General features: G+C 42.7%; 2 protein-coding genes across 4 annotated transcripts in view; one reads left to right on the top strand and one right to left on the bottom strand.

Annotated features, from left to right (window-relative positions):
- Positions 1-260: 260 nt before the first annotated feature.
- si:ch1073-456m8.1 (eukaryotic translation initiation factor 3 subunit A) lies at positions 261-11,047 on the bottom strand. The gene is made up of 6 exons (XM_035387073.1): positions 10,569-11,047; positions 8,852-8,932; positions 5,885-5,920; positions 4,055-4,216; positions 3,527-3,631; positions 261-2,373 (listed from the first exon to the last, which is right to left on the bottom strand). Exons 1-6 carry the CDS (start codon positions 10,665-10,667, stop codon positions 1,609-1,611), a joined length of 1,248 nt encoding a protein of 415 aa, XP_035242964.1. The 5' UTR covers positions 10,668-11,047; the 3' UTR covers positions 261-1,608.
- The window catches only part of sarnp (SAP domain containing ribonucleoprotein), a 32,310-nt gene continuing 16,435 nt past the window's right edge, over positions 9,734-25,608 (top strand). The window contains exons 1-9 of one of the 3 annotated variants that reach the window (XM_035387075.1): positions 9,734-9,804; positions 18,724-18,823; positions 19,196-19,242; positions 20,432-20,502; positions 20,871-20,919; positions 21,417-21,487; positions 21,602-21,639; positions 22,010-22,035; positions 22,640-22,708. In XM_035387075.1, coding sequence (XP_035242966.1) covers positions 9,763-9,804; positions 18,724-18,823; positions 19,196-19,242; positions 20,432-20,502; positions 20,871-20,919; positions 21,417-21,487; positions 21,602-21,639; positions 22,010-22,035; positions 22,640-22,708 — 513 coding nt within the window. In that variant the 5' untranslated portion in view covers positions 9,734-9,762. Of the gene's footprint in view, positions 9,805-17,059; positions 17,208-18,723; positions 18,824-19,195; positions 19,243-20,431; positions 20,503-20,870; positions 20,920-21,416; positions 21,488-21,601; positions 21,640-22,009; positions 22,036-22,639; positions 22,709-25,608 lie in introns of those variants that run through there. The other 2 variants (XM_035387076.1, XM_035387077.1) reach the window with 2 other exon arrangements.

Raw genomic sequence — 25,608 nt, 5'->3', positions numbered from 1 at the left:
GCGATCCATTTCCTGTTCCTTCTGAACTTCTGAACTGTTAGACCAGTTTCAGTTTCAGATTCAGAACATAAAGTAAATAGTTCATAAGATGTCGACCTAGCTACCATTGTTTATCTGCACAGCATGATTTATTTATCTAGAAAGATTTATGTCCTTTATCCAGAAATACTTCTGTTTATTCCACCTATCACTAAAGCACTAAATCACACCCCAGTACTCTGAAATTGGTCTTCAAATGCAGTAAACACAAAGGCAAATTAATTTATGTACATAAAATATTTATTCTTTAAAGAATACAGTTTAAAATACATGTATGCTTACAGTTCTTAAATGACTTGGTGTAAACAATGTTTGTGATTGTGTCGGTGATTCTGAAAGATGTAACATGTTTAGTGCACTTAGTGCTGGAAATCCTGTTTTCAAGTGGACAGCATAAACGTGTTTTTCAAGCTTGTGCACGTTGACCCTCCCTTTTCAGTGTCCAACAACCTAACAAATTAGCAAACTAAAATACGATAACGTCTGTAGGGTGAAAGCAGTTATGAAGTTTAGTAAGTGTACCACTAAGTAAACTGCGGAATGCAAAAATTGCTAAAAACAAATGATGGGTTACCAGTCTGAACCATGTGTGTCAACACAGACGACACAATGACAGCACAAATATTTGGATAATGTCCCTGGACATGAATTAGGAATTCAACCTAATTCATGTCCAGAAACAATAAGGCACATGATATGATTTGCTGACGCTAAAACTTAAAAGCTCCCTCTTTAAAGACCGCGCCGTCCAACCAGCAATTGAAGCATACAAACATTTCATTTCCATCCAAGGTCACTTTGAGAAAAGAGAAAATGTAACTCTTAACTGTGCCTCAAAACTTAACACAGTGTTTCAACCTACTTACAGTAGATATTTTATCACGCTAGCCAATAGTTTAATGTATTAGGTTAACCTTAACACAGACCATAAAATGAACACTGCCCAGCAATGTTAACGTAAGACCTGACTGTTCAGTAGTTCGATAGCAGCCGTGTGTGTCCTGACATGCTAAACCTTACTGTGGCTGAGCTCTGTAATTCCAGCCAGTACTCTCCACCTAGTTATGCGCATTATGCACAAAGTTATTCCTCTTCTTAATCTATGGAATTTCGTAAAAACTAAATATCGCAAGGGCACAGAATGTGCAGCAGTGCTTGACCCTGAAAAAAAACGTGAACGTGGGAAAAAAAAACACGAATGTGTACACTGGTGTGTCTGCGCATTTTTTTTCGTACAAAGCGAGTGACTGTGTCATTGCTGGGAATGATCCTCAGTGACTAATAGCCCACACCAGTGAGGGAACAGAATGTATGCATGTGCGCGCACGTGTGTTTGTGTGTGTGTGTGTGTGTGTGTGTGCTTGTTTGCACATTCCTTCCGACAAGACTGAAGTGCAAAACTGGGATTCTATTGTGTGCGCCTGAGGAGGAAACGGCAAAGAACGCGGTGCCACCATTTCTGGAGTTCCACGGGCCTGACGGTGGGAGGAGTGGCTGAGCGGGTCTCCGAGGGGCCTTCCGTTAACTGCGCCGCGACGCGCGGGCCGGGCGCTAGCGCTAGCGCTGCGCTCACGACACCACGCAGGAGTCGGGGCTCTTTGGGCTCCCGGGCTCGGCGCCGTCTCTCGGGCCGAGCGGATCCCCCGGCGGGCGGGCGCCGTCCTCGCCCCCGCTTTCGGAGCCCTGCCGGTCCTCGCCCGGGACGTCCTGCTGGGGAGGGGCCCACCCCAAGCCCGGCACGGTTTGCGGGAATTCGTCGGGCGTGGACATCGGGGTCTCTCCGGCGAGGCCGTCGGCCAGCCCCGGGAGAGGCTCCGCCCCCCGGGGGGCCCCGCCCTCGCGGGAGAGCGCCTCGTCCTGCGCGGCGGCCGGCTGGCCGAAGGTCTTGGTGAACATCCTCTGGATCTTGATCAGAGGGCCGGGGCTCTCGCCCTCCCCGCTCGCCTGGCCGTCCTCCGAGTCCACCGACGACCCGAGGCGGGCGGCCTGGAGAGCGGGGCGCCCCCCCTCGGCGGGCTGCTCCTCCCTCCCCTTCCTGAAGAAGGACGCCAGGATGCCCCCCGCCGTGGTCTCGGCCTCCCCCTCCCGGGGCCCGGGGACCGGGGGGCTCGGGGCGCTGTCCAGCCGCACGAGGGTGAGCGGGGCGTCGGGGGCGTCCACCCACTCGCTGGCCTCCTCCAGCGCGTCCACCGCCACCTCCGGCTCCTCCTCCTTTCTCCTGTCTTCCTTGCGGTCTTCCTCTCTGGCCCCCTCCCGTTTCTCCTCCCCTTCCTCTTCCGGTCTACTGTCCGTTACCAAGGCGTACACCGGCACCGTTGGTATGGCAAACCGCTCCTGCGGAGGCACGACAACACAATGTCAATGTCAAATTTTACTTCTCTTTTCATTTGGATTGCCCAAATCTTTTGGCCTGACATCATCCACCATTAATGCAGAAGTGCGCAGATAAGCACTGTTTATCCTACTGTGGAAACTTCCCTTCTAATCATCTGATCTGCTGTACCCAGGCTCAAAAAATGACTAAACAGGGCAACATCTAGTGTGGCTCTCTTTCCACTGACAGTACACAACTGATCACTGCCATATCATTTTGAAACGCTCATATCAACTGACACCATATATACCTTGTGTTCATCTTGTGTTTTACTGAACAAATCCGCATCACGACAGCAGGCATTCGAGTGGTAATCTCAGATTACCTTCAGTTTCATTCACAAGTGTGGAATTGTGAAGCAACAACTGTTGGAATACATCCAACACATCACTCTAGAATCACAGCTGCCAGCTAGACCCGAGCTGCTAGCAAAATTCATGATAAAGAAACCCTTCCATCGAGCTGAAGCAGAGAATGTGTGCGCGCACGAGTCTCTCCGGACGGAGCGCTAATCTGTTCGATAAACAGATAAAAAAACGTCACGGTTCAATGTGCAGTGGAATGAGAGAACGCTTATTTTTAGAACCGAGAAAGTCGACAAAGAGCAGCGTCCCGTGGTCCGCCGCTTGCGCAACACGTAGTTTTAAAAAAAACAACACGGCGCCCGATCTCCAATGTTTATTGCTGTTCTAGCGTGGTGCACAGGGAGTGCAGGGACTTGTAGATCAGCTGTGTTCTGCATGTCCTATGAAGTCAAAAACTTTTCTCATAGAGTAAAACAAGAAGTAGAAGAAAAAAAGTTCCTTTTTTTTTTGGGGTAAATTCAGTGTAAGAACCTGTAGCTACAAGCCTCCAGGCAGAGGACTTATGGGCCTGTAACATGTCTGCACAGAAAGAGGACAGTAAATCACTGATATGAGGGTCAGATCCTCTGGAACGTTTCAGCTCCTGTGTGGCGTCATTAGGCCGAGTGAAGAGCTGCAAAGACCCCTGGGTAGGATTGCACAACTAGTCGAGCGTTCAGTGGAACAGACAGGAAGTCCTCCCTAGCCTTGACAGAGGCTGGTATGCTCTGCGCGCTTGTGTAAACACCCCTCCCCTCGCCCGGCTCACCTCTTTAAGCCTCTGGATTTCCTCCGTGAGCGCGCCCACCATTTCCTTCAACGAGTCCACCGACTCCTCCAGCCGCCTCTTCGCCTGGCGCTCGCGCTCCAGCTCCTGCAACACAAGAGCCCCGTGGGATTATGGGCTGTGGAACCGCTGTGGAACCGCCCAGCTATGACGCAACGGCATAGCCCGGCAACGGCATAGCCCAGCAACGGCACAGCCCAGCAACGGCACAGCCCAGCAACGGCACAGCCCGGCAACGGCACAACCTGGCAACGGCACAACCTGGCAACGGCAAAGCCCGGCAAAGACTGACCCTGTGTTTGCGTGTTTGGGGAAAGGTACACTGTTCGCAAAGGCTGACCCTGTGGTTGCGTGTTTGGGGAAAGGTACACTGTTCGCAAAGGCTGACCCTGTGGTTGCGTGTTTGGGGAAATGTATGTTGTTGGCAAAAGCTGATCCTCATTTGAGCGACTGGGAGAGGTAACTCGTTGGTCAATACTGACCCTGAATTTGAGCGACTGGGAGAGGTACCTCGTTGGCGCTGTCCGCTTCTCGCCGCGCCTCCGCCAGCATCTCCTCGGCTCCCTCCAGGGCGTCCTGCAGACAGTCCACCTGGAAAAACAGCGTCTCCCGCTGGACCTCCAGCCCCCGCAGCTCCTGCACCACCTCGTCGTAGCTCTCCTGCAGGTCCAGCTGGAGGCAGATCACCCAGAGAGGTCAGCAGGCCAGTCAGTGTGAACTTGCACTCGTAGCGCTCCTCTCTAGCTCACGGGAGTGTGTGCCTCATGTCCACGGCAGAATAAAAGCATTCCGACACAGCTGCACATTCCAATATGCTCGTTTATTATCAATACGGACCATATAAGCCAGGTCTCATCGCAATATAGCCCATGAACAGGGAGTATAGTGTATAGCGTTACTTTTGTGAGCTGAGGTATGAAATGCAGAGGCACAGCAATGTTATGTTGTCATGCACCAATGTTCTCAACTCATCTGCAAGTGTGTCAGTGACTACAGCAAGACGTTCATACACGTGCATACGCTGACTAAACCCACTTAAAGGGGTGTTCCCTGAAAATGACTGTTAGACGGCTATTTGTTACAAAGCACTCTGCCTTTGTCTGCTGTGATTACGCCTATCCTGTCAGTGGGCGAGTAGGTTTGTGGAAATCTCAAGAAAGCCTGTTTTACTGGAACCAATTAAGAAAGCTCTACAACCCCCTTTATGGGGACAGGACAAACTGGCACACTCCCCTGCCAAAGAACGTGTTTCATGAAGCCTCATTATTGCATTGAACAATCTCAACTCATTTGGTAATAATGAGAATTAATATTTGGAGTGGGAAACTGTAGAAACTATGGCTGGTTTAATCTGTGACTGCTTAAAAAATTAAAACATGCTATAATGTATTTTGGTAATGTTTACTTTTATCTTGCTGGAAGACAAAAATAACTCCACAACTATCAGTTTTTTTTTACATTTATTTTTTAAATGATTAGGTATGAAATGCAAGGCCTCCCTTTTAAAGCATAACTTAATTTTAATTTTTTTTTTACATGGAACCATTTTTCTGACCATTTCCACCATGCTGTTTGGTAATGATAATAATATTCTCGTATATTTCTTTGTGCGGCTTTGGTCACCCTGAGAGCTGCTATAATATGCTTTGCAATGCAGTCTAATGGGCCCACACAAATGAGCCTTGAAATGCCCATAAAATAGGCTCCTTCAAAATAGTAACTGCATAGCTTGAAGGGGACATTCATTTACATGAGTTTCCATCACTCCATGACCAGGCATTTTTTTTTGCGTTTCAGTTGACAGACTACTTTTTTTATCGGAATCATACCATTGTTCTCAGTGAGAACTATGGCAAGCAGCGTGCAATGTGCTGCCAAGGAAGTTAGTGTCGTGAACAACTCTCAACTCTACCGGTACCGCCCCTCCACCCCCACCCCCAGCCCACCACCGCCCCCCCACCCCCCGTGTGCAAGAATACAGCCTGCCATAGTGCGAGTAAGGAAATGTTTCCACAGTGCAAAAAAGCACTGCAAATGAACATTATGAAAGTTTGTTGCATTAACTGCTCAGAGTTATCAATTCAAAGCATTTGTATACGCTAATTGAGCTTCTGTTTGGTGGAAAACATTTAGAATGCATTTTGAGGCTTGTTTGCATGGCTTGTTTGCATTAACCTGCATTGCAAAGTAGAGTGGAGCGGTTCTCGGGGTGACCAAAGCTCCACAGAGAAAGATGTGACAAAATTATTACCAATATCGTTCAGCATGGTGGAATTGGTTTGGGGTCCAAGTCGGGAAAAAAGAAGAAGAAAGATGTCCTTTAATTCCTTGTATAATTACCATTTCTGGGAAATGATTGATCGGGTCCTCTTCGGCCTGCAAAGTGAAAAAAATGAAGTCAGGATTAGTGTGAATCCGGTCCGCAGATCTCCTCACACTGCACTTGGGACTAAACTGGGCATTTTCCCAGCTTTTACATAACATAACATAATGACGAGAACATTCAGCCCAACAATGCTTGCCATTATCTTGACTAAATTGGTGCTCTGATTACCTACAGACTAGATAGTATCTAACACCGTATCAAGCCTAGTCTTGAAAATCCCCAGAGTTTCTGCCTCTGCTACATGAGCTGGCTGGCTACTCCACACATTCATCTCCAGGGATCACACACAGCTCTATATTAATGCCTTCAGGTCAGAGGTGTCATACTCCAGTCCAGGAGGGCCACGGCGTCCGCAGGTATTTGTGCTTTTCTTTCATGCGAGAGCCAAAAGTCCTTGAGAACAAGGTGTGTGGACTCTGTATCCAATCAACAACTTAATCACTCATGCTGAAACGAAACGAAGACCACTGTGCCCCTCCAGGACTGGAGTTTGACACCCTTGATTGAGCTCTATTACAAGGTGGTTATTGGCAGGAACTGATTTTTAAATTCCAAAAACAGTTCAACCACTATGAACATTCTTCTTTGAGGTACAATTATTAGTATTTCAACCGTACGGTGCTATACTCAGTTACCTATTCATTACATTACATTACAGGCATTTAGCAGACGCTCTTATCCAGAGCGACTTACACAACTTTTTACATAGCATTTTACATTGTATCCTTTTATACAGCTGGATATATACTGAAGCAATTCCGGTTAAGTACCTTGCTCAAGGGTACAACGGCAATCGAACCTGCGGCCTTTCGGTTACGAGCCCAGTTCCTTACCCACTGTGCTACACTCCGTCCATCTGATTCATCTATTCAATCTGATATCCTTGAAAATTCTAGCACACTGTGCAGACAACGCACAAAAGCAATGAAAGCTGATGCACAGCAGTTCGAGCTGTTCCAGGTCTTATTATAAGTGGGCTAAAATTGGCTACTACCAAGGATCTGAGATGTCAAACTGCTGGAGACCAAGAGTAGCCCCGTCCCTGCAGCAGTCTGCAGCGTTGCCTTGGTCCTGGGGGCACAGTAACTGCTGAGTACAGACCTCTTAATTCTGCTGCGGACAGAAAATCCTCCCTTGCGACACATGAATTATGCTCTGGTTTATAAAATTTTTAAATATGTATAAAAGTTTTATAACAAAACAAACATGGCCTCTGTTCCAATGGGAATGCTCAACATCTGTTGTTCATGAGGTCATATAATAGCCCCATTTGTCCCAGTGAACAAGGTGACAATAACTACAGAACAAAACATAAATATCTTTTGTTTGCCTCACTGCATTGTAGGCTATTTTTCACTCAACATCGTTGCTATGGGCTGCATACCAAAGCCGCACTGCAGGTCTTCCTGCGACTCCACTTTGCGTGAGCTTGTGCGGGCTTTGGTGTTAAAAAAGCACACTGGAAAGCAAAGTTTTGGAGGGGAACTACAGATGTCTACACTCTCCCAAACTGGCAGTGGATCACGTATGAACATGGCTGTGGTTGCAAATAGCTGATTGGACATTCCTAATTAGGGTGGGAATTGGATATGTTCTGCCTCAAGTAGGGTGCCAAGACTTAGTTTAAATAAAAAGTAAATTATTGCCTTTAGGTGCTATAACAGTCAACCCTGGAACCCTAAACAACACTAACTGTTCATAGATATAATTTTATTATTGGACTGCTGTACCCGCTCAACCAGCAGTGTCACTATCGAGTGAAGTGCTAGGGGACAACCTGCTTACTGTCACCCCCAGTGTTGGATTCAATTCCATTTCAATTCAGGAAATCAAATGAAATTCAATTCATGGACTGTCAAACAGCTACGTTCTATGAGGATTTTTCAATTCAGTTCAGTTCATCGAAATGTAAATGACTCCAACACTGCTCTCCCCAGGCCAAATATTCACAGCCCCCCTGGGACTCCAGACCAGTCAGCACCGACTGGTCCAGACTTCATCCGAATATTAGAGAGCCTCATTCCACTAGCAGCAAGGGCCCCAGTAGAATGTGCTGCTGGGGGGCTCAATTCCATGATGGTTTATGTGCATGTATCTAACGAAGAAGTCATGTGATTTAAGAACAGTATTTTGTTCTTAATAAATATCATCTGCTGCTTGCCCTATCACAAACCCACTGTGCCATTATTCAGCAATTAATAAATGAATTAAAGGAACTGATTACTCAGTAAACTAAGCGCACCTTATGTCTTGGATCTCAATTTCTTTTGTAATTTGCTTTGGTTAAAGGCATCTGACTAACCTGTAAATTCTAAATTGACTGCTGATTTTAAGGTGGACAACAAAACCCAGAGTGCATTGTTGTAGGGCATTAGATTGATGGCTGAACATTGGTAAATGGGTGAAATACAGAATTTAAAATAAAAATGGTTGATGACATGACAACTGATCAGTCTTGCAGAAGATTAATTTCCCCACCTGTGGTATCTAGCTGTGTGAAATGGGAAACCGCAGCCAGCTGTGGTTATGACAGGTTATGACCTCTTTCATAATTGCGTCAACTCACAGTGGCACACAAAGGGAACTGAAGCATGCTGATGCAGTCCAAAACACAACTTGGGCAGCAGTGTTGTATAACGAACTAGTCTTGTAACCTAAAGGTCACAGTCACGATTCCCAGGTGGGACACTGCCGTTGTACTCTTGAGCAAGGTACTTAACCTGCATTGCTTCAGTACATATCCTGCTGTATAAATGGATGCAATGTATATGTTGTGTAAGTCACTCTGCATAGGAGCGTCTGCTAAATACCTGTAATGTAATGCAACTGAATCAGACGTACTGCAGAGTCCTCATATTTACAGTGCGTTAGCATTTTTAGACAAAAACATGATTTGTATAAAAAGGTTTTTGCAGCCTCACCTGCTTTTCTCCCTGGGGCGGCTTCTTGAGGGAGCCCAATTTGCTGTCGGTGCGGGTTAGGCGCTTGGCGGAACCCTCTGCCTGGTAGACGGAGCAGAAACACGAAAACACAGGAACTCAGCTTTTCCGTCCTGCTACAGACCGCTGCAGCGTCTACCTGTCGCCTCACTGTACGTGCAACCTTCCTAAGCAGAGACTGCAAAGCGCTGGCAAGGAAACAATTTGCACAAACAAGTATCTCTGGCAGGGAGCTGGGTCCAACTTGGAAAGGAAAAAAGGGAAATGGCTCAACACTTATGGGAGAGGTTCCCATGGTGGGCACATATTAATAGAACTAATCTCAACGGCACAGGCACTCATCCTTCCTGCTCAGCCCATCTGTTTCAAATGGGCCTGTCTGTAAGGTAGCAAAAAGGGATAAACAATGGACAGCAACAGTTCTGTAATAATAATACTGGTACTAATACTCAGTGCTGCCATTTGAGATGCCTTAACAGAGATCTTCACTGGTAGCACAATATCTTTGTGTTCTGACAATATCAATGATCAATTAATGAATGTGCTACAACTGTTTGTAACTTTCGTTAAAGGGACCATGGCATGTGACAACAATTTAACAATAACCAATTTTCTGGAATGTATTGATACTGTTTCTACGTTGAAACGCTTCCTTTTTTTGGGGAGAAAATGTTGATTTCTCCGACAATTATGAGGAAATTAATAACATTTGCCAGTATAAGTTAGTCAGGAGTACCGGTTTGAGTAGCCTAACTTAATATGTAAATGATATATTCGTGAACCTTTACAGCATTCCACCGTGCCTTTGAAATTCTATCCTGTCACAACACGACACACGTTTCCCCCGAACGTCAAAAAACGTGACTAGACTAAGTGCACACCTTTCATGACAAATGGCTCAACGACTGCCTTCTTCGGTCGCTGGAAAACTACAGGTAGGCTACGAGTGGCCCGATTAAATGGCAAGTGCACACAGACATTGCAATACAAAATTCATATAAACTGAGGGTAGAAGTGTGAGTTACTAAGAACTGAAGTCCATTTGAAGTTCAGTACTTATGCCACACACATAGGCCCTGTAAACTTGCGCTTAGCAAAGTGATTTTCCGGTAAAGCATGCACGTAATCTAATGGTGACTGAACATACAAAAAAAGAAAAATCAAAGTGACGTCGCAATCTATTTCCAAATAGGGTCTAGAATAAGAATACATTTAAGTCAAATAACATTTTTTACAACTTGATTCGTCCGTTTCACATCGTCTTCGGCATAAACCAAATGTGTGTCAGTCTATGGTTTTTTAAACAATTATTTTTAACAAGCGAACCTTCCAAAAGGTAATCAGATTGCGGCAACATAACCCAATAATCGCGGATTGTTGCCATTTCGGTGTCGTAGGCTACCTGACTTCAATCATATAATTTTCCCAAAGGAAGTATCAGGGTGTGCTTAGCCTATATTTAATCATCAAGCCGTATGTAACGAACTGAAACGATATGGTTCGTGTATGCTGAATTACCACGCAACAATAGTGAATCGACAACACGAACTGTTGTTTAACCTATTCTGTGTAATAATGCTTCATCTTTCGTAGGCGATCAGGCTATATTTTTGCATAAAACACAATAGACGAAATCAAATATCTGGTCAGACAAACATAACCAAGTATTGGCATAAAATGCAAAGATAGTCCCTCTTACCTCTTTGATTAAGTGCCGAAGGGACTCATCTTCACTCATTCCCCGAGAAAGAGTCCGTTTTCTCGGTGTCCCCACTTTTTCCAAGGACCCGGAGTGCATTATTAAATATGTACCACTTTAAGAATCGCAGTTTAAATGTATATTGTTGTTTTAAAGTATTGGTGGTTTGCGACGGAACGAGCCTCCTTTGTTGAAGGACTACGCTGCCAGTAGGCGAAACATTGGAATGGAGTCTCGCCCTGTTTGTGGGAGGCTTTCACCGAAGAACATGTAACTGGGCGTAGCGTTCTCTCTCAGTGGTTGCTTCACTCTTAACTTCCCATAGGCTATGAACGGCGAGTAGCCTACTTTGTGTGGCAGAATGCCAGTTTATCGACTTCGCCAACCTCTAATGCCAGAAATCACTACCAACAGCTATGAAATATGCATGCAGGCCAACCGTTTTCGTAATGCTAAAACCCATTTACGGAAACGATGACGAAACAGGTGGTGGGTGCCACCTTGGATCCACAGAAATGATTTTGTTCTACTGAAAGACAGAACAAAACATTGAAAACGATTTCTCATTGAGAAGCTAGGTATAACTTGAGCAAACGGGATCTTTGTTCAAGGATCTAGGTCGCCTGCTTATGCATCCATGGTCGTGACAATTAATCCTTTCCTGTAAAACTCGTTTGAAACTACAGGCTGATCTCCGCGGTATGTTTGTGACCATAAATTCAGAGATATTTTTGTGTTTCTCGTTCCATTATTGTTCATGCTAAAATGCATATTTTCTTAAAGGTACAGGTGCAAAATGCACTATATTTTCAGTTTAACAAGTTCAATGAGACTAAAGCATCTTTAAGCTCTTGCAAGATCCTGACAGGTCGAATCTTTTGTTGCCCCAACACCATATGCTGCTCATGAGTATAGGCTACAAAAGAATATGAAATCCACAAGCCCAAAGATCTGTGGCTGTGTCATTTATAGAAATGGATGAATCTTATCAGTTTCATCCATTTCTATAAATATTGGGATGGCAGTTATGCCATCTACCAAGTTACGGTTTAGCAAGGCATTTCCCATATTCTAGCCTATACAGCCTAGAAAAGTTTGGCACTTTTCAGGGCTTCATAAAGAAATAATGAGCACAGACTCTCAGCCCTTAAGAATATTAATGTGTCCCTTCTGACCTCATGTAAACACAGAATTCAGATACAACTTCACACGTCCACACTTGGATTATTTTGTGCCTTCCTCCTCCTTCTTCTTCTTCTTCTTCTTCTTCTTTTAGCGATTTCATCACCACAACTTCTCCAGTCCCACAAGCAGTAATTCTTTCCATAAAACATTTAGCTATCTGCCAATAACAACATCTGATTGAAGTAGTCTGGCATCTAGAATAAGCATAAATTTAAGTCAAATAACATTTTTTCCAACTTTGGTTCGTTTAACATCGTATTCACACAAGTGCTGGCATAAACCAAATATTTGTTAGTCTATGTTTTTTTTTTTACTATTATTTTTAACAAGTGAACCAAAAAGCTACACTGCCCAACTGGCTAAGGTTTCAATAGGAACAGTGACTACCGCAGCATCTGCATTTAGATATATGGGCAAGACATCAGTAAATAGGGTTGGAAACTGTGGATGAAAACGTATGATGACCGTGATGCTCCTGCATTGGTGTGATATGTAAGGAAAAACAGAAAAACAAAAGAAAACAACTCTTCTTCAGGTGACTGAGAATGTCAATGCAGGACATGATCAGACTGTGTCAGCAAGAAGTCTGTTGACAACTACATAGAGAGAGATATTATAGTAGGTTTGCAGTGCATAAACCTCTCATTACAAAGATGAATGTACATTTGAGAGTTCAGTGGTGCAAAAACCTGATGGGAGTGGTCTCTTCCAGGATGAATAGTTTGGTGAGTCGCTAACATGCCCACGCCTGCCTTCTGAAGAGTGTTTCTGACCTGTCAGAAGGTGTTTGGGGGTTTTTCTTCTCCATGGTGAAAATTATTTGGTCATCAACTGTAGAGGTCTCCCTTGACCTACCAGGTCCTTTGTAATTACTGAGCTCACCGGTGCTCTCTTTCTTCTTAATGATGTTCCAAACAGTTGATCTTGGTAAGCCTAATGCATATGTCTCTGACTGTTTTCAGCCTCACAATATCTTCCTTGACTTTCATTGGCACAATTCTGGTCCTCATGTTGACAAACACCAATAACAGACCCCAAAGGAAATACAAATCCTAGTATCAAGATCAAGCCTGGATGCTGTCTTACACCTGCACTAAGGACGTGATTGAACACACCCTTTGATTTGACCCAAACATAATGGTGCTAAAATTGTGGAGAACAAACCCACAAAAAAATTATATATATATACTTTTTGGCCCTGAAATCTCCTTGGTTGCGTGCATGTGTGTGTGTGTCTGTGTCTGTGTTTGTGTCTGTGCGTGTGTGCTTGCGTGTGCTTATGTTTGTGTGTGTGTGTGTGTGTATGCATGCGTGCATGTGCGCATGTGTGTGTGTCTATCACATGTCAATATTGGCATGCATGTGATTAATAACAACCTCTTATTAACATTTGAAGAAGGTTAATAATAAACAGTTTCAGACTGTGTATATTCTTACAGTACATTTCAGATCGTTATTTTTCATCCAACGGGTATGGGAAACAGATATATCCGGTCAGATTACCAACATGTTCTATATGGTCTCTGCACGATCTTAGATGCAGATACTCATGTAGTCTCTGTCTGAAAGATGAGGAGACAATTGAAAATTCATATTTTTGAACACAAATCTTCCTTTTGCAGATTGCATGGCAGTGACATTCAGAGTGCTTTCAATTTCACCTATTTGTATTTTAAAACATTGAAGTTCAGAAGTGCATCACCTCCTTTTTTTTTTTTTTTTTTTTACAAACTAGTATGCAGATACTGTTTTTATTTTGCATGCTCTAGGGTCATCCTGAGCAATATTTGCATTATTGATGTCAGGTGTGTTACTTATTTATAGAATGCATATGCAAACAGATGGTTTGCAGATGAAGCTGCAGTGTCATGATACTGGAGTAGATGGGCTAACCACCCTTACACAGAAAATGTTAAATGGATTTGACAGTGGCTCAAGGTTTAGGACAGAGTTTAGAAACTAGTCAAAAAGACAGCAAAAAATGGTTGTGTTCTTTTGCTAGGGTACACAGTTATTAAGGGTTGATCGTTTGCACTGCAGCGTGATTAAATTATGCGTAAATTGAACCTTTCTGAGACTTAACAGATTGTAACAGCGATTTCATGTCTGAAACCAACTAAACCCATTAGTGAGCTCTGGTACATGTAGCGTGCTCATCTGATGTCGAGTTAAATCCAGTAAGGTGCACCACGCTATGCTGCTATACTGAGCTGTGATAATGACACACTTTAAGCCATAAGCTGCTTGTCTTCAGCCACTTCTGGCCATTTTTCATCCATTTTACATTTCAGTATAAATTAACCTGCCCATTAATTAATAGCTTATTTAAATGACCAATTTTACCATATGTGGGCAAAAATGACCACAATCTGGTGACATTTACTGGAACTTGCTGATAGTTATGCATTTCCAAATGAAACTCGGGCACTGCACTTTGTCATAATTGGCAAGTTTGTCTGACATTAATAAAATGCCTTTACCCAGAATGACTGAATACTGAGAGAAAAATAAAAGAAAAATGAAAGGAAATGTGTAACTGCCACAGAAGTATCAAAATGTTTCAAATAAACCGTAAAATATGGAAATACAAAAGTACTCCATCAAATATTAGACACAAGGAAAATGCGGGGTTGTGTTCACAAAATAACCGGATGCATCAGAAAGAGAATGATACTCTCGGAGCCTGTTGAGACGGCCTCAGGGTTCTGACGTACAGGGCACCGTAATTACATTCCCCTGCTCCATGCTCACCTATCAACAGGCAGGAAAGGAAAAGGACTGCCCATGATTGGCCATTCACCTTTTCAGCAACCATAGCCTAACCAGTGAGGACACTGACTGACAGTTTTACTAATCCCTGGACAAAAAAAGAAGCGATATAGGTCTTTGGCTTTAAACTCTGCTCTTTATCGATCAGTTGGGGAATACCTCTGAATGATCAAGAACTGATGAAGAAAATGTGCTCTTTCAAGGTACATTTGATTGCTCTCTTATAATAATAATGAGTTGAAATCTAACCAAAAATATAGTTTTCTTATTTTTTAATCAATCCAAGATGTATATGAGTGAAAAACACATTACTCATTGCACTCATTGCAGCATGCACATTTCCCTACCAATTTGATGAAATGCTATGTATTTATGTAAACCCAAAGAGATATGGATTGGAATGGAGGTTCTACTATTATCTTCTTTGAGTATGGCTGGGCAGTGTGAGCACAATGTGGCATCTTATTAAGCCATTATTATGGCAATGTCAACATCAATATTTCATAACATTTGTGCAATATATGTAGTGGGCCAGATCTGAGTGATTTCAGGGTGCCCTTATTGAAATACAGTGTTTCAAAAACAGAATTGCGTCTTTCAACACAAAGGGACTTGTTTGCAGTGTACATGTACTTCCTCAGGCTGCCTGTCATTTTTTTTTATTTTTTAAATTATATCTATCATTATATCAATCTAAAACGTCTATCCTCGGGGCAGGGAGGCACCTCATAATCTGGAATCTAATCCTAACTGCCAGTTGTAATTGTGGGTGTAAGTCTTCTGGGGTTGTACATAACTGACCATTGCTCTGGGGGCACCAGTCATTGGGATTTATGGGAAATAGTGATTATGGGAGGAAGTGACTGTTTCTAGAGTATGAACTGGACAATGTGGGTTCATTTCCAGACTCAAAATACTAGAAATACTCAGCAACATCAAAGATATGTGTAATCAATGCAGAAACTTAAAGTGGTACAGGATGTATAGGAACTTGGGCTACGATGCCTCCTTGACAAAAAAAAAAAAAAAAAAAAAAGATAAAGCTTATTTCAAGTCTGATTAAGGGGCCATCGTATGCTATCCCCGACTATTGCAATGTGTGAGTGGCACACATGTCAGTGTCCTAGCAAGTTCATTGGTGAAGATTACATGACAATAATACCACTGCATTTTTAAGACTAGCTTTAAGACCTGTGGTCCAACTATCTTTCATTCCAATTTAAGTGTTTTATTTGTAATACATTATAACTGTCACTGGAGAGCAGAAGACAGACCAGTGCATGAGACCCAAAAATGAATCAGACCAAATCAGGCCAAGTCTTAAATCATCATGATATCAAATTTAAAAGCCAGTGTCCATAAAAAAACAGTGCAATTAAGTTTACTTCATAGACCACTGATGTAAAAAAAATGACAGAATTTTTGAGGGCAAAGATGCAAAGACCAAACTGCACATTACAAAAGAAGAATTTCCTAAATATAAAGTTTTTGAAAATAAATCAGTATATCATCTTACAGCCGTTTTATATATACATTTTTAATGTACATAATTATATAATTTAAGGTAGAGTCCCATTTGTTCTGTAGTGATTCTTGCCTGCCCTCTTATGGTAAAAATGGCAAGCAAATTATGTAGCAAATTACTAAAGCCAGGGTATTGAATGATGGAAATGTGATTATCACTTGCAAGAATGAAGAAAAAAGGGCCAAAGTACTGAAGCTAAAGCAGCTGTGGAAGAAAGAGGTTTGCTTAGGCAAACTGATTGATAATGGGCCAGCTGTGAGGGGGATGATCTATGGAATTTCAGTAGATGAAAATCTGGATAAATTGCAGGAATACATCAGGGAAGAGATAGTGAAGAGCACTCGGTGCTGGAGACAAGGAGATTGATAGTTTGTCAATGTAGTTGCAATTTCAGGATAAAAGTTTATTGAGTAGTGTAACCATTGTATTTATGGCTTGCTATAAATGTCAAAAATATGGACACATTGCGGCCCACTGGGAGCAATATTGTGAAATTACAGGTAAAAGTACTCCAACTGAAGAAGTGTGGGTAATGATTAAAAACATGAGTGGTGTGAGAAGGGAATGGAGTTATCCTGTCTTAGAGCTTGATGGAGTATTAGCTCCATTTATTTGCCATTAATGCACTGGTTGGGAGTACAAGTGTTGGAGGGGGAGACCGGAAGGTGGAGAATGTCATAGCCAGACTAACTTGAAGCACGAATCAGGTAGGCGTGAATTTGTGCAGAAGAAGATATTGTTTTTTACATCATTAATGATTGTAGCAAATACAGGAGAGAAAGAGGTATTTTGAGAAGAAGTTTACAAAAGATAGGGAGGATATCTACGGGGGATAGAGGCCTGCAAATTTTCATGTTACTTAAAAGCAAAGGGGTTGATTCAAATAATTCGATATTTATTTTTATTTTTTTGGGTGGGGGGGGGGGAGTGATTCCCAAATAGCCTGTAAATATCCTTGGTTCACACTCCAGATCAATGGGAGGTGGTAATGCACGTCTGGCTGTTGTCAAACCGCAGTTAAACAAATCCAAAGAACAAGAGGAAAGACGTACAGCCGAACTGTAGACGCAGTCGCAGACTGTTCAGAGGTAAAAACATCCAATAGGAACATACTGGATTATAACAAGATGGCGGAGGTTGTTGAGCTTCAAAAACTGAAGGTGGGAAAACTGATTTTAAAACGAATTGTACTTTTAAAACGATAACCCAGATAACTCCCCCAGCAAGCTATCCTTTAAAATATCATAGCTACTGGTTATATTTTTCCATTATGCTTCATAGCCTGGTTTTACTCAATGAAATGCAAAATTAATTCAAACACCAAACAGCAGTTCTGCCATAGAATATTTGTTAACGTTTGTTAGCTAGCTAGCTAGAGCTAACGGTGAACGTAAATTGTCTAGCCTGATCTAGTTTACAAGCTAGTTAACTAACGTGTGGTTTCTTCGTTACTCTGGAGAATTTAAGAAAATATTAAACGTTTTTTTAAATATCCAACAAAGTAACGTCAACGCTAGTCTGTCAGTTTAGCTTGATATATAGTCTAACGTTATCTTGTGATGTGCATACGAACTAACATTGTTTAGCTCATTTGGATAGCTACCAATAATTGTTTCTGATGTGTTGCTAGATAGCTAGCTACAAATGGTGCTATCTAGCTAACCAACTTGGCTAACGGTAACATCAGTTGTTTTTTTCCATCATTACCCATCAGAATATTTTCCTGATTCAGTTTTTTGGGAGAAATAACGTTTGACAAAACACGTGAATATAGGTGATAATTAATTAATTGAATGTAGCTAGCAGGCATTTCCAGCACTGTTAGCACAACGTGGTTTACAAAGAGAATTGTTAACGTTACTTACTATTTCATTATAAATCAACAGCAAACGTTTTAATATTGAACGTACTGACTAATGCCTGCTTTGTTGGGAACATTTGTTGCCTCGTTAGTTAATGCCCAGTATGAACGTAAACACGAAAAGTTTCGTTGAACCAACCGAAAGGCGTAACTGAATTCCTCTGTAGTATAACTTCAACTAATTAATCTTACTGGAAGCCAGGCTTTGTGGTTGGTTTATGTAGATTATCAATGCTTATGAAGTTACGGTTTAAACGTCTATCATGCCAGAAAGCTGTGTCTTGTGCCCCCTTTCCCCCGCATATAATACTGTAATATAATACTTCGTACAAGTGTCTGTACAAACGACTATACTCAAGTGGCTCAAGTTTGTAAACAAAGAATTTGTTTAATGTTTAAACGTAAGGAATAGATTACTGCATGTGCAAACGGACATGTGTAATACTGCCTGGATATCTGTCACATTTCTCACACAGTAGAGATGTACAGTAGGGATGTTGACCAGTTGTTGTGAGGTTGGCGTAAGGTGTTGTTCAGGAGAACTTCTTTTCAATCAAACCCTCAACACCTTTAACGTATCCGGCACTGATTAGGGAGTTGTGACTAAAGTTGTTACTAAAGTGGTTATATTCCATTTCTTTTTGTTATTATTATTATTAGAATTAGTAGTATTGGAATTTGTATTTTATTGTGTCTGCACCCTTTTTTTAGATGTGGGTTGCAATCGCATATACCGCAGAACTTTCATCCAGTAACCGGAGATGGAATTAGAATGCGGTGAGGGTGACTGTTATCCGTGCGCTCTTCATCTCCAGTTGGCTGAACTGAAGCAGGAATGTGCGGTCAGGGGACTGGAAATCAAAGGGAACAAAGGGGAGCTGATCGCCAGGCTACAAGCATATCTGGAGGAGCACGGTGAGGCCCGAGCGCTCTGCGTCACGCCGCATTTCCGGCGCTGGGCGCGCTGTCCAATGCACATTATAAAATTGCTTTTAATTTATTTTGCAAATGAAATCAATGGCTAACTGGCCATAATTTCTTGCTAAACCGGGTAAGGCACTTTAACACATGAATATGGTTTTTCTTAAAACAAAGGTAAAAAATAATAATATGAAAGTTCCACTCGTGCATTAAAGCAAGACTGCAAATTGGTTCACAGCGCATGCTGAACCAAAAGTCCTGTGCTGAATGGCTCTGTATAAATATGTGTACCTTTACACTGTCTCACAAGGTGAAATTACTGTACAACTGTGAAATGTATATCTGCTGAAATCTGTCTCAAAACAGGAGATGAGGAGATAAATGAGGAAGAGGTTTTGGGAGAAGACACAGAGGTAGGCTGGTTCACTAGACTTTTGTGTATTTATTGAATTCAGTTTGTGGAGGATTACTGAAATGCGGACTGGAAAACAAGTGCAAACAGTGTCTTAATTTAGCCTGTCTTAAATTACTGTGGCTATTTTAAATTGATAGGCAGTTCAGTTATTTTACCGGATTTTTTGGGGGAATATATTTTAGGTTTATTTTGCCGCCTTCTGCAGAGCAATGACAGTTTAATGAGTGGAATCACATCTGGTATTACAATGGGCATGGAAACAATGTGGAACTGTGTTTTATATTGAAAACAATGTGTAGCTTTTTAAATAAACACGCAATTGGTCAAAAGGCTGCTAACAATTTATATTAACACTTGTAAATACCTTTTCTCTCCCAATTTCGAATGTCCGGTTGTGTTTGCGTCCCTGCGTTTGCGCTCATTGGTGGGAGCTCCTGTCCATTAAGAAACACGCAGGCGAGCGCAGAACACTTGACGTGTCAGTATAATTAAGGATGGAAAGGAAATGAAGGAAGGATTCATTTAGCAAACCACTATGACGGGTCACAAAGGGCCATGCTTTGCAGAAATGTGTGATAACATGAACATATGGCTGGTGACAGAAAGATTGTCAAAAGTAGCTAATTAATTGTAGCTAATTCGTCAATGTAGCTAATGTCCAATTATATTAAATCAATCATTAAACAAAGTGCAATTTGTAATACCACCGTTTAAACATATTAACATAACCGGAAGTGTCCCAAAGCATCGTTTATAAAGTGAGGTCGAAATATTATTTGTTTAGATAAGGGGTTTCAACGTCAAAATAAATGATACAGCAAAATGATACTGAGATGAACGAGGGTGTCCCAGTTCTTATAAAAGCTTTGTTCTGCTCTCATGTCCTCCTCTCTGCTTCTCCTTCATTTACTTTATTTTGTGTGATGAGAACAGGAAGAATTCAGGAAAGGAAGTAATGTAAGGAACCCAGAAGCCTGTTTAATGAATTTGAACATGGCCATATCCAAATGAGGACATTTCATGTGATGGAGCATAATGGGAGGTGAAGTCCAGAGCCTGGTATATAGCTCCGGACTACACCTCCCATCAGCTTCTCTTCTTCAGTGTTCTGTAGTACTTTGCCAATTGCGCTCCAGTTTTTTCACATGTGCCATATGACTAACTGTACCTCGTATATTTGTCTGTAGGAGGATATTCCAAAAGTGGGGGAAACTTCGAAACAGAAACCGCAGATGGCTGTGGAAGCTGCTCCTGCACAGTCAGTGTTTATTTGTTTGTTTGATTCAGGAAATGTTTGGCAATCCTAAGAACTTTTCCAAAGAATCCGGGGCAGCGAATCTGTATTGAGCATACCAGAGTTGCTGCAGTTGCTAAAATTATGTAGTAATAACACCATGTTTAACTGGCAAATTGCACAATTGCAAATGCAGCACGTCTGCAGCAAAGACAAGATTAGTGTGTTGCGCTGATGTTTAAGAAATTTGCCGGAAAAAATGCACCTATGAAACCATAGAAATTCTCTTGTTGTGTTGTTCATTTTGTGACCAGTAGGTGGCAGGCTAGATCCATGTCCAAAGAAGGCGGCTCATTCGTTGTCTAAGGCTTTTGCTTGTTCTCTGTCTTTAGGGATGCTGTGAAGGTGGTGAAAATCCCTCACTCGTTGTCCGTAGAGGAGGTATTTTATTCAAATGTTACTTTCAAGTAATCTTTTCTGCATTCATGATAACACTGCACTGAATTATTGGTATACCAGAGTGCCGTGTCTTATATTTGAAAAGATAATGATGAAAATTGTTTGAGGATCTCTATTTTTGTCCATTGACCAGCTGCTGAACAAGAGTTGTGCACATCTAAGGAAATGCTACATTTTTTCACAAATTCAAACCATGATGGTCCTTTGGGACCTGTCACTTGGCTATGTTACATTCCTTTTGGATGTAGCTCATTTTTGGTTGTGGATGTGGTTATATCTACACACACATGCACACGCAATCAGGCACACACAACCCCACCCCCACAGAACACGTATGCTTGCACATGCAGACAGACGAGCCCCCTACTACACGCACAGACTGTATGACGAGCATGCATGCATGCACATGCACTTTCTGTTGCGCCCATGTTTTAGTTCACATTTCTGTTTTTTTTTTTTTTAAACGCTTAAATTGTCAGAAGATGAAGAAGAGAGCCGAGCGCTTCAACCTGGCCAGCGGGGACAACAAGATGGCCGCCCGCGCTGCCAGGTAAGCAAGCCACCGAAGGCGTCACACCCAGGAAGGGCGCTGTGAACATTTCTGCTCGCTCCGAAGTAGACGTGCTTTCTCCCGGGAGTTTAAATCCGCCTATCCCTGTCTTAGGTTTGGCTTGCCTGTCGTACCTCCTGCCTCCGCGCAAGGTGAGTGCACTTTTTTCACTCTGACATCCAAATGCATCAGACATGCAACTATGATATGCAAAGTTATTGATTACGTCTCATGTCTAAATATGTCCTCAAGAGCGAGTGGCTGCAGGTCCTTTTATATCTTTTGTGGTTGAAAAGCCAGAAAAATGTCTGTGCGCTAGATGTGTAGCTAATGACAGGGACTGTTTACACTGCAACATAGTGTCGTGATGTGCTTTGTCCTATATTAAACCATGAAGTATTCAATTGTTAACATCCTTCGCAATTATAGATTATAAGTGTTTACTGTTATGTTAAAACTGTTCTGCAAACGTTAGACTGAAATCAAGACCTTTATTTGAACTGAATTGAAATTCCGTTCCAGGCGCCTCTGCAGACAGCAAGCCCGCGGTGAGTATTTGCTTATTTACCGCTTTGGCAAAAAAAGAAAACGCATGCGCATAAAAACATTTGCACGTGCCTGTGTGCTGCGACTAATGCGCATTGCATGTAAAAGCGTGTCACTAGACCGGTTGAATGTCAAAATAGATCGTTCTGTGCCACTTATGTGTGTGTCTCAGGACCTTTCACTGACGTGTCCTACACAGTAAACGATCAGATGGCTCCACCGTCCTGTTGCTCTCTCTGTACCGTCATTTGTAGAGTACCTCCCCCCCCCCCCCCCCCAAGTCATTTTTGCTCTTCGTATAGTGAACTGGAAGTCAGTAGAGCAGGGATCCTCAACTCTGGCCCTCGAATCCAAATCCAGCCCTGGTTTTCTTTTCTCCCGGGTGATTAGTGCTACTGATTGGCCAGACTGTCTTCACACCTGACTCCCAGGCAAAGGGAGGGTGGGAAACCGGCAGTTCTCGGCCCTCGAGGACCGTGAGTTGCTGATCCCTGCAGTAGAGTGCCGATAGGCAGGACCAGCGGGCGAGGTGTGCGCATGAGCGGGCGAGTCCCTGTTGAAACACGGGCGATGCTCATTGGCCGTTGCCCTCCTCTGTGACGCCAGGTGGACGTGGACACCCTGAAAAAGCGGGCCCAGCGGTTTGGGATGAACGTGTCCTCCATCTCCAAGAAGGTGAGTCGTCCGGGAAGGCGATAGAACCGCCCGGGCGCGAGGAGAACGGCTTTGGGCTTTTCGTGGGACGTCCGTAACCGAGCCGTTCAAACTGGGCCGAAATTTCAAGGTCACAGTAAGAAGCCAGTTCATCTAACCACCCGCCGATAAATCCAAACTTTAACTTATAGGAATTTATCTGACCAAGGTGATGTAATCACAGGGGTAATTTGTAAGTGTTTTCGGATGAAAGAATAAGCCAGACAGGCATGAAAATCTGTTCCTATTGAAATACTCTTTCAATACTCCGTATATGATAATAAGGCACTCTGTTCCTAAGAATAACTTTTGGCTTGATCAAAGTGAATAGAGTACACAATCTGTTAATGGCAAGTAATGGTTTATTTAGTCTTTTCAGCGCAATAAATGAGCTTATGAAGGCATTTATTTTGTGTTAAATCTGTGTGCCGAGGCGTACCCTGGTCAGTACCTTGTGACTTCAGGTACAGCGCATGCATCTGTGACATTACATGACCTGAGCCACCTGTCCTTCAGGGAGCTGAAAGAAAGATGCTGTCTGCTGATGAACAGATAATACGCTGCGCTCTCGAATACTATGACTAGTCTGAAGATGGAAATGGAAAGTAGTCCGCTTGATCTCTGAATGTCTCCTCGTCTGCACTCTCGAAACTCCTCAAAGACCGGGAAAGATTCTCTCAAATCGAGAGACTAAAAACGAACGCGATCTGGCCAGGTTTGTTTGAGCACGTCAGAAAACACAAATTGTTTTTTTAACGCCGGGGGGAGGGGCTTATCAAAGCGATCGCACAACACTGCTGTGTGATCGCTGCCAAATCGCTAAACGACTCGAGCGACGTGGTCCGTTACAAAAGTTCGTTCTGTAGCAGCCTATTTTCGGCCATACGTTTTTACAGTAAGTTGGCATTCCAGTGACATTGCTTTTTTAACATCGGAGTTGTAAATAAAATGATCTTTTTTTAAAGTTGAGTGGGCTATTTGGCTGATAAATTTAGCCGAGTTCAGATTCTCATTCTTTAAAAAAAAAAAAAAAAAGTAGCACGATTGATTTTCGCTGAGCGGCGCTGTAACTGTAACTGTGCGCCGACGTTGTGTCGATGAAATACTTGTGTAATTTATTAACGCTTTCTCTGTGCGCGTATTGGCTTGCTCCGCTTGCGTTAATGCTCCGCTTGCGTTAATGCTCCGCTTGTGAGGATCAGATCCGCTCGGACAGTCGCCGCTGATACGGTGGGATCCACTGTATCTGAATGTCCCCTTCGCGAGCGTCCCCTCTGCAAGACCCTTCATCCTGCGTCAGGCGCAGTCCCACTGCCTGTATATATAAAGTCACGCTTTCTCTTAAGGGCTGAGGCTTGCGTAGCAGTTACACAATGCGTGCTTGCACATACACAGTGCTCCATACAGTTCATATTTAACAACTGTGTAAATACTTGGATATATTGCCTAGTAAATATAAAGTTTGACTACAATGCTCCTGTTAAGTTCCGTGTAATGGCTTCCGTATGTTCCCCACATCATTAGCGCCGCATTCAGCATTGAGGAATTATATAAAGCTTGACATTGATGAGGAAGGGGGCAGGCGGGCCAGCTAAAGGCAAACTATTCTGTGTGTGGAAGCAAGTCTTGGAAACGCACTGAAGGCAGCCTGACATTTCTTTTGGTATTTTTCAACTCTGAAAAATGTATATAGTTTAATGTAAGATGCAGAAGTATTGGGACGGTGACAGTTTGGGCTCTGTACTCCGCCACTGAGAAATTTGAAATAAAACAACGGATATGAGGTTGATGTGCAGACTGTCAGTTTTTTACCATCCATATTGGGTGATCCATGTAGGAATTGCAGCTCTTTTTATACACAGTTTAGCAGACCAAAAGTAATTGGACAAAATAATATGATGTTAAGTAAAGTTAAGTTCCTGGTGTTGCTTTGCTAGGCCGGTACTGCAGCTATCTTCAGCTCCTGCTTGTTTCAGGGGCTTTTGGCCTTCAGTCCTTTCTTCAGCAAGTGACATGCGTGTTCAGGTGGATTCATGTCGGATGACTGAGTTGGCCAGTTCCACTTTTTGGCCCTGAAGAATTCCTTAGTTGCTTTCACATTATGCTTGGGGTAATTGTCCTGCTGAATGTTGAGGCATTTGATTGGATAAGTGGCTTCTGTTCACTTGAGAATTCGCCCTGCTGCTACTGTCAGCAGCCACATAAGAGTGTGCACTTAAACCTCATATTCATTGTTTTATTTCAAATTAATTGTGCTGGAGTACAGCGCCAAAACAACAGAAATTGCGTCACTGTCTCAAGACTTTTTACAACATGAATGTGTGGCTGAAAATTCTGCAGGAACAGTTTGACGCTATTGCGTCAGTGTGAACCAGAATCCCTAAGAATGTTTCCAGCACCCTCTTGAATCCGTGCCACAATGAATTTAGGCTGTTTGTGCATGTGTGTGTGTGCGTACATTTTTTTGAGTACCTTGGAATTGTTAGATTATTCTGTTTCATGGAATAAAATGGCTTGAATCATAATGGACATATCTGCAATTAAAATAAGGTTCATGATATAAATATAGATATAAACACGGCATTTGCTGAGACAGTAACTGGACGTTACAGGTGCATGTTTTTGCTGAAACATGCTTGCAATTTTTGAAAAGTCAATTTCATATGAAAAGTTGATGCTGTGTGATGAATGCTCATCACTCAAAACTCTTTTGCATATTGGTCATAGTAGGACAAAAATGTAGCCTAATTAGTATACAACTTACTGTGTTTTTCTCATAAAAATAAAAAAACTCTGGAGACTGTGATGCATTTAAAAATCACCATGGTCCAGTTGGTGATGAAGGGGGACGTCACCATACGGCAGCAGTTGCTGTCTTGCTT

Source organism: Anguilla anguilla, chromosome 13, assembly GCF_013347855.1.
Source record: "Anguilla anguilla isolate fAngAng1 chromosome 13, fAngAng1.pri, whole genome shotgun sequence".
Lineage (NCBI taxonomy): Eukaryota > Metazoa > Chordata > Actinopteri > Anguilliformes > Anguillidae > Anguilla > Anguilla anguilla.
This window is presented reverse-complemented; position numbering and strand designations above follow the sequence as displayed.

Coding starts and splice junctions, on each gene's coding strand:
- si:ch1073-456m8.1 (XM_035387073.1), bottom strand. CDS start 10,667: ATGCACTCCGGGTCCTTGGAAAAAGTGGGGACACCGAGAAAACGGACT. Junction 8,933..10,568: donor TTCGGCACTTAATCAAAGAG/GTAAGAGGGACT, acceptor TCCGTCTACCAG/GCAGAGGGTTCCGCCAAGCG. Junction 3,632..4,054: donor AAGCGGACAGCGCCAACGAG/GTACCTCTCCCA, acceptor CTTGTGTTGCAG/GAGCTGGAGCGCGAGCGCCA.